We start from the raw sequence: 13,190 nt of genomic DNA, 5'->3' as shown, positions 1-13,190 counted from the left end.
AATTCTCATAGTCACCAATGTATCTCAAGAATGAAACTCTCAATTAAACAAATACTGCTCTGCCAATACTTTTTAGCAGTACGATTTCAATCCTAATGAACATCATTAACTCTATTTAATTGAAATGCTCAATTTCATCTATAAGGGAAAATAACATACATCTGCATCATTAGGAATCTTGAATGATGGACCTGGAGTGAAAACATCACAAAGATCATCATTTGACAGCTGATGGAGAGTTGCAGGCTCAAGGCCACTCAAGTCAAGCTTCATCTTGCAACCTATAAAACGGAGAAAAGTAGAAGCAACCCTGAATTAGACCAACAAAAGAAGATTAAAATAATACAAAAAATATGTTAATAGACTATTGAGTACCTTAAATCTGCCATACCTTCAAGCTTCTACATCAATTATGCACATAAATCAAACAAACCAACCATAATGCTATTCTCCACAATATCATGTTGATAGAAGTATTATAATTTTCCCTTCTACAATATATCAATCTTTTAGTCAAGCGTCTCTGTTTTTCCATAAATAGAACATATACTTCATTAAGTGTAGACCTTTTCCAAGGCTATAGACTTCATCATATGTTTTTTTCCTCCCAAATTGGTAACCTTCACAGTTTCAATTTCTTTTTAGAACATGAACTTCATGAGTTTAGTTTTAAAAAACCATGTGACTTACCATTTAATTTTACCCTCAAATTGTTTTAACTTTTAATGCCCCATTTCCATATAAAATTTTGTGTCTGCACTGGAAAGATTTTTAAATTCCACTAACACCCCAGGGGTTTATTGTATCCTTCCACACGGCATCCAACACGTGTCACATGTCATCAGTCACAATAGTATGTCGAATCAACTATTTGCTGCAATGGTAAGAGTAGGAGGTTTCCACTTCTCTGTGTCACTGTCACCATTACTATATGGTCCTGTAAAAAGAACTTTTGGAACTAGACAACTGTAATTCTAGGAATTTCATCTTCTGAAGGGACACTAACAGTTTTTTCCAAGGTTATAGACTTTTTATAAGGAAAAACATGTTTTTTTCTCCCAATTGGTTATTTTCTAGCTTCAAATATTTGTTTAAAACAATGTTCCACCAAGTTTCCGGGACGGGGGGGGGGGGGGGGGGGAGGTATGTGTGGAAGCACCCCCAAATTTTAGGGAAATTCAGGGGGTTGGGGGACTGTCAGGGTGTGTGTGTGTGTGTGTATTATAAATATGATTCAAATTCAAATTCAATAATGAAATACATTGATTAATACGTCATAAATGATTCAATGAAATAGAAATAGTAAAATATTCTACACATTGATTAAAATTCATCATTCATTATTCTAGAATTATATTAGTACTAAGCAAAATAGTAGATATTAAAGTCTCAAGACTAGAATACTAAATTGAAATTACTCAAACTCAAAAATACTAGAAAGTGACAGAGTCAAATACTTGGTCTAAGTTCATCAATATCTAGAGTCAAGACTCAAAAGTTAAAACTAAAAATGAATAATGGACAATGAACCAATTTTATCAAAACCAGAGCGGCAATCGAACTGGTTGACCACAAAATTGGGAACTGAAAAAAAAACCAATTGACCAAAAAATACATAAATATTCAAAGTTTGAACAAAACACGTAAATATTCATGTGCATCCCATATGAATCCAAACCATTATATACAAATATGCAAAGTGTCTCATATAGATAGCAAGGGTGCATATTGTTGAAACTTGTGGTAGCTTCGGAATATATAAGCTTGGTGTCTTAGCATGTAGAAGATGATTTATTGCCTCTTTAGGTGCTTGCTTGACGGAGTAAGTGAATTGTCTTCTTCGTAAGTCTAACTTAGAAAAAGTACAATAATTATAGTCAATTATTGTGGACTATTAAGTCAATTTCTAAAGATAAATAACTAAAATATTTAAGTGACTTAGAAATGATCTCAATTGTCGATCTCCTAGATTTCCTAAAAAGGAGATTAGGGTTAGGATATTGGGCTTGATGAAGATGATAAAATAAGGGAGAGGTGAAGACACACAAGTAGAGAAAGCGATTTTCTCTAGACCAAGAGGCTCAAATTTGAGGGAATTCCGACAGTGGGGTTGCGAGATATCTGAGTCCTAGCCTCGAGATTGGTTTTTTTGCCCTAAGTTTCCCTAGGCTAGTCCATCATAAGGATCATTTTGCACCTTCAAGTGAAAATCAATTCTTTGATCCCCTTCTCCTCCTTGTTTAGGTCAAGTCTATCATTGGTTGTTAAACTCCTTCCTCTTGACCTAACCTGGGTCCACTTGGTCCCATGTGATCCTGTATCTTGTCAAAATCAACTCTTCAAAAGCCATTTGGGAAACCAAGTTCCATAAGGATTTTAGGGATTGGGAAGCTCCTTTCAAATTCATACTTTTTAAACCGAGACCTTAAATCTAAGTTGCACGAAACGCCGAAACATTTTGGAGTTTCCAAAACGGGTGCGTTTAGAAACGTCACCTCCCAAAAATGGAAACGTCGATCGAAACGTCAGTCAAAACGTCATATATATATATATATATATATATATATAAGAGAATAACACATTATCTTGCAAGAAAAAAGGGAATAAGACCCATAGATGTGATAATTTAAAAGGAAAAACAAGTCTATATTAACTCTAATAGATGATTACATGATGGTTAGGTTTCGGTCGAGTTTCAGCCAAGTTTTAGAGTTTCGGGTATGGGTACGGCCCAAAACGTCAGGTTCTTTGAAGTTTCGTGCAACATAGCCTTAAATCCTCATCCCCCTTTTCCAGAAAGCTTTGTACCTTGCTTAAAAATCAAGCAAGTCCCATTCTTGTGTCTCCCCTAGGAAAGGGTCCCTAAGATCACTTCACATTCATCTTAGTTGACCTATCCTTCATAAGTGATTCTCTTTATATCGGGTCTCCTCCCATTGGTGAAAGTCCGTAAAGAGTAGGAAGCTTTGGTTGCGGTGACAGTGGGCTTTAGCTTCACTATTGCTCTTAACCTAGCAAGTACCCTGCTAGTTTGAGCGGTAACATTTTGGCGTCGTTGCCAGGGACACGAAACGTGTGTTTTGTACCGCATACGAAATATTAACATAACATTATTGGCGACTCCATTGGAAGAACAAAGCGCTAGCTCAATAGCAAAGGTTCCAAAAGGGATCCTCACTAAAATCCTGAAGGTTGTTATTTATTTCCTTTAGACAGGTAATCAACAATCAGAGGGAATTCCTCTAGTCAAGTGGTCTAGGATTGCCTAGCCCAAGAGGTTGGGGGGTTGGGGCATCAAGAATATTTATCTCTTTAGTCAAGAATTCGTTGCTAAAAATCTCCTTGGCGCAGGATGATGGCCTCGAAGTATCTTGGTGGCCTTTAAGTTGAAAAACAGCTTTGCTCCCCCCAAAAGTCTATAAACAACAGTTCAATTGTGCGGAAAGCATTCGTGGTTGCCTTTCCTCTTATCGACTCCTAGACTGTCTAGTGTTTGGGAAATAGTACGAAGGTAAGGCTTGGCAAAGATTTGTGGCTAGGCACTAATGGAAGCTTCAAGCTATCTGAGGCCCTCATAGGTGAGTTGCAAGATTAGGTATATTCTTGCTTTGGGATGCCAAATCTGCAAATCATGATCAGGCCGAAAGAGTGTGGTGGAAATCCACAGGGTCTACAAGATCATTATGTTAAAGAATGGAACATATATATGAGTAATCTTTCTTCTAGTTTTGTTAAGTTGGATGAAGAGAAGGATTCTCTTTGTTAGTCCAAAAATCCTTCTAAAAGAAATTTCACTGTAAAAATTAGTTAGAAAGCACAGGCTGAAGCGGATTTTCTTATAGACAAGCTATGGTGGTGGGAACATGCGTAGAAGATCCATTCACGTTTGAAGGACAAAATGTTGTTATGGTTAGCTCTCAACAATAAATTGTTGACATGGGATAATGGTTTGAAAAGAGGCCAAATCAGCCCCAATCGGTGCACTTCATGCATGAAAAACTGGGAATCGATCCTTCACCTATTTGTTTCCTATTCTTTCACTGCCTAAGTTTGGGCTTCTATTGCTGATAAATTTGGTCCTAAAGTAGGCTAGAATTCACCCACTCTAGAGGAGTGCATAAAAAATTGGTTATTTAATGCATCCATGGCTAGTTGTGGTTATTTTTCTTGTTTATTTACATATTTTATCAAGTGGGCTTATTACAGATGTATCTTTCAAGACAAGTCAATACTGGTGGGGGTTGTCTTTGATTTGATTGAAAAAGTGACCAAAGAATTCAAATCGTGATATGTAAAACCGGAACTGGTGACCGAACCGGTTCACCTATCAAACTAGTTTTTTGAACCGAAACCAGAAAAAATGGATTGGTTCGATCTCAATGAATTGATCTTTAAAAAATACATAAAATAATTAAATTTTAATGAAAAAAACTATTTTGAAGATTTAAAACCATGATTCCAAACCAATAGAGACAAAATATGCAAGGTTTGTTCATCTATATACCATGCAAAGGTGAATATATCAAAATGGCACCGAGTGCAATGCATATCAACAACAAAATACATAATCAATGAGGCTCCAAATGGCCTCTAGAGTCCAAATATAATGCTACAAACTATGGGGCCACTGGCCTACTACAAGTCTACATATCAATGATCAACATAATCACTCATCGTGATCAAACTCATCACCACTACTAGACATGCGATCATCAACATGAGCGACATAAACATCATCTGGCTCAAAGTCTGAGAACTCCTCAGACTCCTCTGCGACCTCAATAGTAGTAGTAGTAGCAGCAACAAAACTATACATCAAAACCACAAATCATTGATCAACATGATCACTTATCAAGCTCGTCATTAATTCAGCACGACTAGAAATGGGATCATCAATAAGAGCTAAATAAACATCATCTAGCTCAAAGTCTTCATACTTGTATTGCTCAACATTATAATATGGTAGAAATTGAAAAAGTTTAACATGCCTAACCAATGATTTTGGTTTGAGTGAACGGTTCATCTCCTCACCCTTTTAATATGGTAGAAAAAGCTTATCATGCCTAAACAATTATTTTCCTTTGGGTGAAGGGTACATTTTTGTTAAGGCCGTGGTAGAGGAGTTCAACAATCAATACCACCAACATCAACGAAGTTCAACAATCAATGCCACCAACATCAAGGTACTTAAAGGGTTTCATGCTCTTGATCAAATGCCAATCTCATACCCTCGTGCATGACAGAATCAAATGGAAACATTGTAATCCCCCAAATCTTGAAATCCTAAAAACCATTAAGTCTACTATATTTTGAGTGAGATCTAAAATTCTAGTTTCTCCATATGAAATCCAATGAGGTCAAAACCACTCTCAAGCATCCTAAGTCATTTCATGGTAATGTTAAAAATTTCACTTTTACTCTAACAATTTAACATTACCATTGATTGCCAGCATTGTTAGGATTGAGTTAGGTTTTTTGTTTAAGTTTAGGGTTTAGCGAGGGGGTTAGTTTTATGGCCAAGGGAGTTGTTTTAAAGGGAAAACCACCTCGGGTTTCCTCCAAAACCACCTGAAAAACCACCATCAATGGTCCCCAACTCCCCCACAAATGTGACATCTAACCACGTTGGTAATGACCCAGCCGATTTATGACAGGATTTGCTAGTTTATGGTCGAACCGACCGGTTTGGTGCCAAACCAATGTCTGCCTAGGCTTGAATCGAATTCATTGGCGGGGTTGACCTCAGAGCCCAATGAACCATCTAGTTTGACCATTTAACAGTTCGACCCGGGCAGTTTTGAATACTATGATTCAAATGTGAGATGAAGAAGGCTAAGCCTCACAATCCTACTATGCCTTCTCTCGATTATGAAATCCCTTGGGGGTTATCGACAAAGTCAATCAAGGTCACCCACCTTGGTGTGGTGTTGGTGTTTCTTCCATCTTCGATATGCTCTTGCACTCAATTCAAACATGAAAGTGGAGTTGGCAACATTGTGGACCAGTGTTATCGAAACTAGACCAGGACTAGTTGATCCGACTAGTTTGGGTGTCAAACCGGTCTGATTCGAGGTTTGGAACCAGAGACAGCTAGTTCGATACTGAACCAGCCGATTTTGTAATGGAATTGGCCAATACGATATTGAACCAATTGGTTTTGTACCGAACCAGGCAGTTCCATACAAAATGACCAAAGATGTTCCAAACACATTTTTCTTTAAAACATGAACTTTTGAGTGGGGTAGCCTGATATTTAAGCCTATGACCCTAGTATTGCTATGTAATTCATGGTAATGTTAAATTCTTAAAGTGACATTCTCCTATATCTTTCATTTTCACTTTTACTTAAATTTTTAACATTACCATGAAATGACTTAAGGATGTGTTTGAACGTGGTTCCAACCTCATCGGATTTCGTATGGAGAAAGTAAAATTTAGATCTCACTCAAAATTCCGTGGACTTAACAATTTTTCAAGATTTCAAGATTGGGGGCATTGTAACGTTTTCATTAGATTTTGTCATGTGCGAGGGTATGGAACTAGTATTTAATCAAAAACATCAAGCCCTCTATGTACCTTGAGGTTAGTGGCATTGGTCTATCATGATTCATGACCCTACTAAAAATGTACCCATCACTCAAACAAAATCTTGATTTGGCATTCTATATTTTTTTATATTATTTTAATGCTTAGAGGGTGATACTAATGATGAGGATACCAATATACGCAGTGATTTGATGATATGTAGGTATTTGTTGTAGCATGATTTTTTTTGGATGTTAGAGACCATTTAGAGCCTGTTTGTTGATGTATTTTCGATTCAAAGATGGATTGCACTCAGTGCTATTTTGGTTATGTGCACCCTCAGATGCTATGGCTTTTGCTTATTTGCGTAAAATGGTTTGGATTCCCACGGATGCACATGAATATATACGTTTTTCTTTAAAATTTGAATATTTTGTGTTTTTGGTCGACTATATTTTTGGTATGGTTTTTTCACTGGTTCATGATTCAGAGGGTTTTTCGGTTCAATCACTAGTTCGGTTCCAATAACATTGTTGTAGACACTTTTGCACAAAGCTAAACATCTTGGTTTATTTAAATTGCATATTTTAGGGGACTCTAAAGTTGTTATTGACTAGGAAAAGGATAAAATAAAAATTTAGAATGTTTGTCTTCAATCTTTGATGAACCTAATTCAAGACGTTACGCAAGGTTTCAAATAAAACTCTTTCTCTCACATTTACAAGGAACTCAACCAAAACGCAGATGAGCTTTCCAAGGAACCTATGTCTCTTCATGACAGATCTTTTATCACTCACAAGTGTTTGATTGTCAAACAATTCAGGATATGTACTTTATTTTTTAATTTTCATTATGATGGTATAATGTTGTGTTAATGAATTCTATTTGGAAATTTTCAGGCTTTTGTGCCCCATCTTTGTATGCATTTGTTTTTTATTGAAATTCAACTCTTGACAACAAGATTATATTAGGAATAAGCTGGTAATTTTGTAGTCCCAATGGGTTGAAACATGTATATCTCTTTATTGGAATATAATGATTTTTTCTCTCAAAAACCAAAAAAAAAGTTCCACCTACTACAGAGTTGCTTCTTTGGAATGTTTCTAGGAAGTAAATAATATTATATAAAGTATAACCACTCAACGGGATGTATTATGAAGTATATTGTAATTGTAGCAAAGCTTTGCGTGTGGAGTGTCTTCTTTCCTTGGGGAATAATTCATCATGTTACCCTACCTTCAAGGGTTTTCCCTGTAATTCTTAAGTTCATTCTTTGTTTATCTATTTGGTGGGTGTATTATAATTCTAGTTGGTTTCTATTGATCTATTGAAAACATAACAATTTGCTTCTTGCTTCTCCTTCTTTTAAGCAGTGATCCGATGGAAATTTTTGCCCCATATCGAAGAATGTTAGTGAAAATATAGAGTGCTAGTTAAAAAATGCATGTTATTGATGGTGATGGATATTGTAATTGCAGCCTAGCCACCGCCAATTAATGAACCTTTAGGCCAACACAACATGACCCTGTTTCAACAAATTCTACACACACACATCAAGATAGGTTTGTCCATTTCTCTGTACGTAAATTTTCCTTTCCTGTACTTCTATCCAGTCCTTGCCTAAAATAGGATAAACCTCTTGACCAACCATTGACATCCCTATCACCGTTAAATATTATGATAGTCTTTTATTTTTGTTCATGGTGCTTAAGTGATATTAAGGAATGGTAATAATTATTGGGTAATCCAGACTCCATGTGGGTTCAATTAGAAGGGCACACTGCTTACAAGACTAGTGCACACTGCAAGGTAACCGGATTCTACATCTATAAAATGGGTATTATAGCCTATAGGTACAATGGTCTCTGAAGTGATCATGAGCTTCTCCGTACAGGAACAATTACTTAGACATACCATTATCCAAAAAGTTGCCAGGGCTTTTATGATAGCATGTTTGTCTTCAATGTAAACATACTGGGTAATCTAGATTCCATATGGGTTCTGTTAGAAAGGCACATTGCTTACAAGAATAGTGCACACTGCAAGGTAACTGGATTCTACGTCTATAAAATGGGTATTGTAGGTACATTAGTCTCTAAAGTGATGATGAGCTTCTCCATACAGGAACAATTACTTAAAGAGACAATTAGCCAAAAAGTTGCCAGGACTTTTATGATAGCATGTTTGTCTTCACTGTAAACAGAAACCTTACAGGTTTAAACAATGTTATATCTGGAGTATTCAGGCTTAAAAGGGGCATTGGCATGCATGCTGTTTAAACTTTTTGTTGTCAATACACGTGTAGTGTCTTGGAAGATATTTGCTGGACATTTAGTTCAAACTTAAAAGCCTCAACTACCTGGAAGGGAGGTCTAACCATACCTTATATTTCTTTTTGAGGATTGTGACTTGTTTACTTATTGGGTTTAACAAACTGCTTCTGCATAGTTGCTTACCTCCTTCCTTGCTTATGCATTCTAATGGGGAAAAGTCATGGACTCCTCATAACCCAAGGGAAGGGCAGGTCCTCGGTTTGCTCATGCAAAAAAACAGTTCTCTGTTCTGGTTAGGTACTTAAGCCAAAAGCCCGGAGGGTTAGCTCAATTGGTCGAGTTCTCGTTGCTAAGAGCACCTCGTTAATGGGAGGTCATGAGGACAATTCTCCTCGACACCATAGGGTTAGGCTCTGCTAATAAATCGACAAGATGTGATCCTTTGGGTGGATTTGCCTAAATATTTTCTCTAAAATAAAAAAAACCCCAAAAGTTAGTTCAATTGGTCAAGTTCCATTGCTAAATGTGAGGTCACGGGGTCAATTCTCTTCAATGCCCTCGGGGTTAGGCTCTACTAATAAGCCAGTGGGAAGTGATCCCTTTGGCTGGATCTGCCCAGATATTTCATCCAAAATAAATTTTAACCAAAAAAAAAAAGGGAGGAAGATACTGAAGCGATTGGGCACGGGTTAAAGACGGTTCACATGGTGGGGAAGGTCTGGACCTAAGATCTGTTAGGTAGGCCCCTGTGCTTTGCCAGCATTTCTAAAAGATGTCCGAGCCGAGAAGTTATCATTCAGTTTTGATGTTAATGGAATGCCCCTACCACACAGACAATTCAATATCTAGTATGAGGTATGATTTCAAATTACTGATCGGAAACTAAAAATGCAATAAGAGCAACAGAGTCTTTCAGGCCAGTCACTCAACGCAGTTTCGAGTAATGATCAGAAACGCATTCTAAACGGATATGCCATAGGCCATTTAACTATTAATTATATCACAATATGTACAGAAGGTTATTTACAACTGTTCATTCAATAATATACCAGTGAGGCTCACATTAACCCGGCAATCGTGTAGGTTAGTGAGTTTTACCCTGAAATAACAAAATGTGCAACACACTCTGCAATGATTCGACTGCGGACATAACAAACATTTGCCTTTACTACCCACTAGGGTTTATAATAAATAGTTCCCCGTACGACCACCATCAACACAACCCAAAATAAAAAGACCTTACTAACAGCATCATTAGCAACAAAAACATCACTGTTTGCCAACAAAACGAAGATCCGAGGCAAAAGCTGGAGATACTTACTCAGAACGAGAACCCGAACATATACAGTGGTCCAGAGAAAAAAAACGGTCGAGTGGACCAAAACCAATCAACACACCACCAAATTCGCAGAAACTCCCGTAAATAAGCTGAAAACAATGCGAGATTCAGATTCAAGCGGAGCCGGGTATTAGAAGCAAAAACTGTGCTCAGCCGAACCTTTTGATGGTACAAAATTCGTGCCAGAATCCTCGCAAGCAAGAAGAGAACAACCTATTTAAGAATAAAGTCAATCTTTTAAAAATATTTAGGCATTTCCCTATTTTTCATTTCTATTACTTTAGCTTTTGGTGTCATTTCTATTACTTTAGCTTTTGGTGTCACGAAAATGTACTTTATCTGAAATTTTATGCTCCTTCAAATTTAACATTTTTAAAGGGATAAATGGAACTATAGTTAATTTAAGTAAGTTATGGTGTGGTGTTTTTTTTATTATTATAATATTTAGTTTTTATTAATTTGGTGAGGTATTGGAGATAGTATTCTGTGGAGGGTAAGTGTTTTTATTGTTCAATTAAAAAGTAACTAGCATCAACTTTGATGTGAAACAGGACAGTGGAAAAGGCCTAAAAGAGTTTGGGAAGAATGAGTGTGTACATTTTGTGTTGGAGCAATGGAATCCAAAAACATTTCATTTTGGAATGTGTCATCAATTTGCATAAGAAAATAATTGAATTGCAAAAGGCAAAAAGCAAGGAACTAATGGTCCCATAGATTATTTTTAGTTTGATTAAAATATTATTTCATTTCATTATATATTTAGTTTCTATTATTTTGTTTTTATGAAAAAAAATAATGTCACTTGTCTGTAATTTAATATTGTGAATTCAGTTTTTGTTAGTTTTTATTATTATTTAAATTTATTTATTTATAAAGTGATGGGAGGTTTTTAATAGTTCCATTTCTATTAGTTACTAACTTTTTGTTTTCTATTTTATTTCCTTTTTATTTAATTTTTCTTTTTCTTTTTCTTTTTTCTTTTTCTATTATTTTCATAAATTATAATTTTTCCTCCAAATTTTCAATTTAAGATGACAAAATTTAAAGAGTAAAAAAAAAAAAAACTTTTTCAATAATTTGTTTTAATTTGACTTGTACTTTTTTCTTCATTTCTTATTGCTTTATGTTTCCTCAATTCCAATTCCATTAATCATAGTGTTTTGTCTCAATTTTTAATTTGACTTTCTGTTTCTCTTTCACCTTTTTATAATTTTATTTCCTTTTAAGCAACAACTATACAATAAAACTTATATTTCAATGAATATAATTAAATTGGTATAAAACAATTTAAATAAAATAATAATAAATTTAAAACAAAATTCTAGTGAAAATTTCTCCCACTGTCTTGTATATACAAATCTCATTCTTCATTCTACTCAATTTTTATCAGAGATATGGAAAATGACAACTTGTGAAGTTAAAGTTGGCAATGTGGTCCATATGATTATTGCATTCATTATTCAACATAGTTGTTATCGTTGTCATAACTAATACATGTGAGATTAAATTTTATATTTGTTTAGAACTAAATAATTTAATGTAATCATATTTTTATTTATATCTTTGTGTTGTATGCTTTTAAAAAAACATTTTACATATTCATATTTTCATCTATATTGATGAGGATTTAGTTGTGACCTAGTGTGGTTATTTATATTTCGGTTGAAATTTCTCCTCATCGGTCATCCCAAAATTGTGAAATAGTAGATTTCTGCAAAAATTGTGTGATAAGCACCTGGTGCATTACAAATCTGTGTTATATCATTTTGTGTTGCATTACAAATCAGTCTTATATCATTTTGTGTTGCATTACAAATCAGTATTATATCATTTTGTGTTGCACTGCACAAGTTGGCCCCAACGAGCTCACCTCTTTTAATATTATACAAGTTACCGCTATGTATTTGCTGTTAATATATGTATTATTATTATTTTACACAATAATTATTCGTGCAGTGATTTGTCTTCAAACTAGTTTGTTTTATAGAAAAATGTAGCTCTCATTTGAAAGATGTCATTGTGGACATTGGAAATTTCATGGGACAACAAATTTCATGGGACAACCATGGGTTGATTGTAGATTTTTCTAGCCATCTTTTTCATTATACATTGTTGAAATTATGCATAATTTTTCAACTGGAAAATGAGTTTCAGTAGCTGAAAATTGTATGGTATATTAGGGTTTTAACTGTTGAAATTCCTACCATCTATTTCCTCAAGTATTTTTATTTTTTGTATGTGGTATATGCATTTTTATTTATTTATTATTTTAATTTAGCTATGTTTAAACTAAGTGGCAAGTAGTAGCTAATGTGTAGCACTTGTTTAATGTATAAATGTTACATATTATATTTTTTTTTTTAATTTATGTAGTTAAATATTGTTGACTATTATGTAAAATGTTTAAGGTTGATTTTTCGAGTTACTTGTCTTTGTTGAATGTTTTGTTCAATGTTTTTATTAGTTTTATTAAGATAGATGTTATAATATTTATTTTAGTTTTATTATGATAGATGTTATAATAGTTGTTTATGGGCTTACACTAGATAACAATGTAACATTTGCAAATTGTGGAAAAGTGTTTAAAGATTGCTTTATAATACATTCCATCCATATTAAGTTATAAAATGTATCTTAAATTTTTGTATGCAAATGTGATATGTAAATATGATATCTTAATATCATAACACATACTTCATATCATAACAAATATTTCATGACTTAATAAATATTTGAATAAAAAAACAACAAATGTAACTTAAAAACAACTTTTAAGCTCTTTATTATGTTAAGAGAAAGGCATGAGTGTGTAATTTAAAAATAAAGCAAGTTTTGATAATTAAATACATGTTGGAAGCTTGTCAAATTAAGACAATACAAAGGTTGTAATTAACACCTATTACATAGGTTAAAAGAAGTTGATCATCATCTTGTAGGTCCTTTCACTTCCTTTTCCATTATTTTTGTGGATCCTGCCAAGTCCTTGAGACTGGTTTATTTGAGAAAAGGAGATTTAGAATTGTCACTATCCAATTTGTTTAATGTTATTTCCA

The 13,190-nt window shown here is 34.5% G+C and overlaps 1 protein-coding gene across 3 annotated transcripts in view; it reads right to left on the bottom strand.

The window, feature by feature from the left end:
- LOC149150987 (proteasome subunit beta type-5-B-like) overlaps window positions 1–10,375 on the bottom strand; it is a 47,933-nt gene extending 37,558 nt beyond the window's left edge. The window contains exons 1-3 of one of the 3 annotated variants that reach the window (XM_089441315.1): window positions 10,297–10,330; window positions 10,120–10,226; window positions 160–281 (exon numbers count right to left, since the gene is read on the bottom strand). In XM_089441315.1, the coding sequence (XP_089297441.1) occupies window positions 160–273 (114 nt within the window). In that variant the 5' untranslated portion in view covers window positions 274–281; window positions 10,120–10,226; window positions 10,297–10,330. Of the gene's footprint in view, window positions 1–159; window positions 311–10,119 lie in introns of all 3 variants that reach the window. The other 2 variants (XM_089441316.1, XM_089441314.1) reach the window with 2 other exon arrangements.
- Between the last annotated feature and the right edge of the window lie 2,815 nt (window positions 10,376–13,190).

This window comes from Pinus tabuliformis, chromosome 9 (assembly GCF_031772625.1).
Source record: "Pinus tabuliformis cultivar Carrire ecotype Pingquan chromosome 9, CPIR1, whole genome shotgun sequence".
Classification (NCBI taxonomy): Eukaryota; Viridiplantae; Streptophyta; class Pinopsida; order Pinales; family Pinaceae; genus Pinus; species Pinus tabuliformis.
This window is presented reverse-complemented; position numbering and strand designations above follow the sequence as displayed.